General features: G+C 38.0%; 1 protein-coding gene across 1 annotated transcript in view; it reads left to right on the forward strand.

The window, feature by feature from the left end:
* The window catches only part of LOC107756301 (ras-specific guanine nucleotide-releasing factor 2-like), a 65,697-nt gene extending 64,265 nt beyond the window's left edge, over positions 1-1,432 (forward strand). The window contains exon 28 of the mRNA XM_016573337.1: positions 410-1,432. Within this exon, the coding sequence (XP_016428823.1) occupies positions 410-502 (93 nt within the window). The 3' untranslated portion in view covers positions 503-1,432. The remainder of the gene's footprint in view (positions 1-409) is intronic.
* Positions 1,433-2,262: the final 830 nt, after the last annotated feature.

Raw genomic sequence — 2,262 nt, forward strand, 5'->3', positions numbered from 1 at the left:
CGCCTTTTTTTTTTTTTTACCGTATTTTACGATCAAATAAATGCAGCCTTGGTGAGAATAAGAGACCTATTTAAAAAAAAAAAAAAAAAACTTTCAGTGGTAGTATACAGTATGTCTAAACATATTGTCCTGAGTTAACCACAATGCCACATTACATCCATTATGATTATATGTGTGCTTTTTACATCTTGCCAGGGGGTTGGAGAGCTGCTCAACTCCTTAATTTTATTTTGCTTCTTTGTGTGTACGAGTTTATGATAATTATCATGAAAAATATGAGCATATTGGACTTCAGATTAATCATGAGACCCTGCACTTTCTAGAGTTTTTGTAACAGTTTTAAACATTTATTATGTAATCTAATTCTACTCTAATTTGTAATCATGTGATCTACTGTTTTCGTATCCAGGTCACACAGTATCTTCTGGATAAGACCTTGATTATGGATGAAGACACACTGTATGATTTGTCTCTCAAGATTGAACCAAGGCTTCCTGCATGAACAACAACCTCAGTTCCTGGCAACTTCCATCTAGATGTGCTTCTCACTCTTGGGTTGTTTTGAAGGCATGAAGCATGCCTAGTGTTTGAGAAAGAGGGACGAGGGAGGGAAAATGTCCATTTGAAAGTGTGGAAGGTATAGGGTCCAGAATTGGAGGAGAGTATTAAAGAGTGCTCACCACCACAATGTCCCCTGAAGGGTGACTTTTATCATGGAAAAGAAGGAAAGAAGGATGAAAACTGGCCACTGTCAGAGGTCAGGGGTCATGAGTGAGTTTCAGGGTCTAGCAGATGGATTCAGTCTAAATTGTGAAGAGAGTGGGTGAAGATATGTAGCATGTACAGAAGTAGAGCTATTAGCCAGATCTTATGTAGTGTATTGTGGCCCCCATGCGCCTGTGGCCCCTGGCACATCCCCTCATTGGTAATGGTAGTGACTTTGTGCATGAACAAGACTGTGGGTTTGCTGTGTGCTTTGCCTCAACTTTACACTCCATGTGCCGTCCCATCTGCCAACAGCTGGCTGCACTCAACCAAAATGCCACATGAAAATTTTAAAAGATACATCAGACTTCTAAATAATGAGAATGTAGTAGCTTTCTAAAATACTAACTAGCTGTAGATGATATTGATATTTTGTAACTGTCCCTGAATCTATGTGAGCTCTTTAAAAATCAGTTGCTTATTGTGCCTTCTCATATTCACAGAGACTTGTAAATGAAATCAATGTCTCAGCGATGCTTGAAAGTTATGATATTAGCATATGATTGGCCTGTGTAGCAAAGTGATGACAAAATGGAGATATTCAGACTATTTAAACCAGTAAATTCAGTGTAAAGGCCCGTTCATACCAAGGACGATAATGATAAAGATATATTTTTAAAAGTCATTCTAAATTTAATAGAAGAGCAGAGTCCACACTGCAACTATTATGATAAGGAGAGATATAGTTGAAATCACTTTGCGGCAGACAACAGAACTGCAATGCATGGTTGTAATAAACAACATTACCGTGCATTGGTATCTCTATAGTTATTGTTTTTGCTGTGAATGGGCCTTAATTTTTAAATGTCTTAAATGGCTCAGTGTGCAGATATAATCCACTTACATTAGGTTGCATCAGTTGGAGGAAAAGTTCATTATTGTTGAATGATTCTTAGCCAAATAACTGGAATCAAATTCTGAAGCGCAAGTTCTTCAATAATCAATGTTTCCTGCTTTTTAATGTCATGCCCCCACTGGCCAGCTATCCAGAAAAGAGGGTCTCTCCATTATTTGCATGAAAAATACAGTGGTCGCATGTTGGAAAATGCATTGCAAGACATGTTTTGTGGTCATGTGTCATTCAGCTGCTGTGTAGCCTTTTTAAACTCTCTAGAAACCTCAAGTAAAACAGATACATGCATATATTTAACTTCTCATCTGACTGCACTTCTTTATCTAAATCAGGGGTGTCAAACTCAATTCCTGGAGGGCCAGAGCCCTGCAGAGTTTAGATTCAACCCTAATTAAACACACCTGATCCAACTAATCAAGTCCTTCAGGCTTATTTGAAAACTACATGGTATGTGTGTTGGAGCAGGGTTGGATCAAAACTCTGCAGGGCTCCGGCCCTCCAGGAAGTGTGTTTGACACCCCTGATCTAAATACTTTGATCATAATAGCTGGAGATTTCATATGCATAGACTGGCAAAGAACTGTCAAATTGGCCATATATATATATATATATATATATATATATATATATATATCACTGTGCTG

This window comes from Sinocyclocheilus rhinocerous, unplaced genomic scaffold (assembly GCF_001515625.1).
Source record: "Sinocyclocheilus rhinocerous isolate Xijiao unplaced genomic scaffold, SAMN03320098_v1.1 scaffold1043, whole genome shotgun sequence".
Classification (NCBI taxonomy): domain Eukaryota; kingdom Metazoa; phylum Chordata; class Actinopteri; order Cypriniformes; family Cyprinidae; genus Sinocyclocheilus; species Sinocyclocheilus rhinocerous.